The 2,852-nt window shown below is 58.8% G+C and overlaps 1 protein-coding gene across 1 annotated transcript; it reads left to right on the forward strand.

Moving 5' to 3' along the window:
* Positions 1 to 317: 317 nt before the first annotated feature.
* LOC121275223 (microfibrillar-associated protein 2-like) lies at positions 318 to 2,628 on the forward strand (the record flags this gene model as incomplete). The annotated part of the gene is made up of 4 exons (XM_041182646.1): positions 318 to 354; positions 1,904 to 1,991; positions 2,196 to 2,269; positions 2,487 to 2,628. Coding segments are annotated over 4 exons (294 nt in total), but the record flags the coding sequence as incomplete, so codon positions are not given.
* Between the last annotated feature and the right edge of the window lie 224 nt (positions 2,629 to 2,852).

A 2,852-nucleotide genomic window follows, 5' to 3' on the forward strand; every position in this document is an offset into this window, starting at 1 on the left:
CTCCACACCAGCGCCTCCCACACCCAACGAGCGGGTCATTTGTCAGCGGGTGGGTGTGGGGGTGTGGGGGGGGCATTGGTGGCCGGAGCTGAATGAAAATGGGAGAGGGGGAGGGAACAGGAAGGACATGGCCAGCAGCACAGACGCTGGCAGGTGGCCGAGGGGCCGAACGGTCTCTCTCCTTCCCTGCTCGCTGTTGGAGGAAAGGGGGCCGAGGGCTGTGGGGGTGGGGGGGGGTGGGGATGCACCGGCGAATGGGGAGCCGCGTGGTGGGATCTGTCCGTCACGTATTCTAATTCTTCTCTCTCTCTCCCTCAGTGCCCCAGCCAACCGACTTCTTCAACTTCCCCGCAGGTGAGCCCTCCTCTCGAGTCCAGACGCGTGCCCATCCTCGCCCCCCGGTGACATTCCCAGCACGTTCGGGGTGGTGGGGGGGGTGCAGGGGGGGGGGCGACTATTCGGCATTGGCAGGCAGCAGTTCAAGCGGAGACGCAAACCGAACGAGAAATGACCTCATCTCTCCCCAAGTTGTGGGTGGAGCTGGGATGTGAACGTTGGGGGGAGCCTGATCTCCCCCCACTTTGTGCGGCCCCTTGTGTGTGTGTGTGTGTGTGTGTAGATATTGCCAAACCTGGATAAACCAGTTTCATTTGGTGCTTGCCTCGTGATGTGCCGGCGCACTGTCTGTGATGCGCCCCCCCCTCGCAAAGATATCACAGCGCGAGATAAAGTTTAACGCAGGGGAGTGGGAAGTGATTGGTTTTGGTCAGAGGAATACAGAGGGGGCAATAGAAAATAAAGGGTACAATTCTAAAAGGGGGGTCATTCCTAGCACAAAGGGAGATGGTTGTGGTTGTCGATGGTCAGTCATCTCAGCTCCAGGACATCACTGCAGGAATCCCTCAGGGTTAGTGTCCTCGGTCCAACCATCTTCAGCTGCTTCCTCAATGACCTTCCTTCCATCGTAAGGTCAGGAGTGGGGGGTGTTCGCTGATGGTCGCACAATGTTCAGCTCCATTCCCGACTCCTCAGATACTGAAGCAGCCCCGGGTCCAAATGCAGCAAGACCTGGACAATATCCAGGCTCAGGGCTGACAAGTGGAGAGTAACATTCACACCACACAAGTACCAGGCAATGACCATCTCCAACAAGAGAGAATCCAACCATCGCCCCCTTGATGTTCAATGGCATCACCATCACTGAATCCCCACGACTATCAACATCCTGGAGGTTACCATTGACCAGAAACTGAACTGGGACCCAGACAGATAAATACTGTGGCTACAAGAGCAGGTCAGAGGCTGGGAATCCTGCGGAGAGTAACTCACCTCCTGACTCCCCCCCCCAAACCCTGTCCACCATCTACAAGGCACAAGTCAGGAGTGTGGATGGGACACTCCCCACTTGCCTGGATGAGTTGCAGCTCCCACAACACTCGAGAAGCTCGACACCGTCCAGGACAAAGCAGCCCCCTCCCCCCGCTCAATTGGCACCCCATCCACAAACATTCACTCCCTCCACCCACCGACGCACAGGGGCAGCAGCGTGTGTACCATCTACAAGATGCACTGCAGCAACTCGCCAAGGCTCCTTCGACAGCGCCGCCCAAACCCACGACCCCCTCCCATCCAGAAGATGCACTCGGAGTCTGGAATGAGCTGCCCGAGGGTGTGGGGCAGGTTCAATCGAGGGGGAACTAGATTGTTATCGGAGAAGGAGGAATGTGTGTGGAGTGGGTGAGAAGGTCGGTCGGTGGGGGGGTGGGGTTTGTTGGGGGGGGTAAATGGCATGAGGAGAATGCCTCACCGGGTGGGGGGCCGCTGGTAGACACGGGAATGGGGCTGAGTGGCCTGTTGCTGAGTGGGAAGGATTGTGTGACCCTCTCGCCCCTCCCTGTTACAGAGTGCCGGGAGGAACGGTACCCGTGTACCCGCCTGTATTCGGTCTACCATCCACTGAAGCAGTGCGTCCACAGTCTGTGTTTCTACAGGTAAGGGAGGTGGTGCTCGGGGCAGGGGGTGGTGGGGTAGCGTGGTTAACGGGCGACGCCGGGAGTGGGAGAGGGGCCGGAGGGAGGGGGGAGCTCTCTGCTCTACCGAGGCAGCCTTGCCCCCTCCTACCCACCCCTCCCTCCCTGGCTGGGCTCCGTAAGAACGGATGTTTGTCAACCTGTCACCCCTGTTACCCTCCTCAGTCTGCGGAGGATGTACGTGGTCAACAAGGAGATCTGCATGCGGACGGTCTGCCAGGAGGAAGAGAAGATTAAAGGTAAGACTGCTCGCCCCATCTGTCACTTTACTCTGTATCTAACCCCATGCTGTACCTGTCCTGGGAGTGTTTGATGGGGATGGTGTAGAGGGAAATTTACTCTGTATCTAACCCCGTGCTGTACCTGTCCTGGGAGTGTTTGATGGGGGAGGGTGTAGAGGGGGGGGTATTTACTCCGTATCTAACCGTGTCTTACTCTTTCTCTCTGCCCCCACAGCGGACCTCTGTCGGACTCAGTTTGGATGGCCTCGGCGCTATCGCAGGAACAATGGGGTCCGACAGCGAATTCGTTGCAAGGATCTTGTTCCTTGAGCGCTGACGACGCCTGGGGGGGTGGACAGGCTGTGATGTGGGGGAGGGAGGTGGAGGCTGGGGTAGTGGGTGTGGCACGGCTGGGTGGGTGTGTGGGATGGGGGGAGTGGGAGGGCTGGGGAGTGGTGCGGGGGTGGATGTGACAGTGTTGGTCCGGGAGCTGCAGTAACGGGGCCGATTTGTTGTTGGAGGGGGGGAATCTCTGTACCTCCCGACTCTTTCCTCCACTCCCCAACCCCCACTGACATCACTGACTCCCCCCCCCACCCCC

This window comes from Carcharodon carcharias, unplaced genomic scaffold, assembly GCF_017639515.1.
Source record: "Carcharodon carcharias isolate sCarCar2 unplaced genomic scaffold, sCarCar2.pri scaffold_953_ctg1, whole genome shotgun sequence".
Lineage (NCBI taxonomy): Eukaryota > Metazoa > Chordata > Chondrichthyes > Lamniformes > Lamnidae > Carcharodon > Carcharodon carcharias.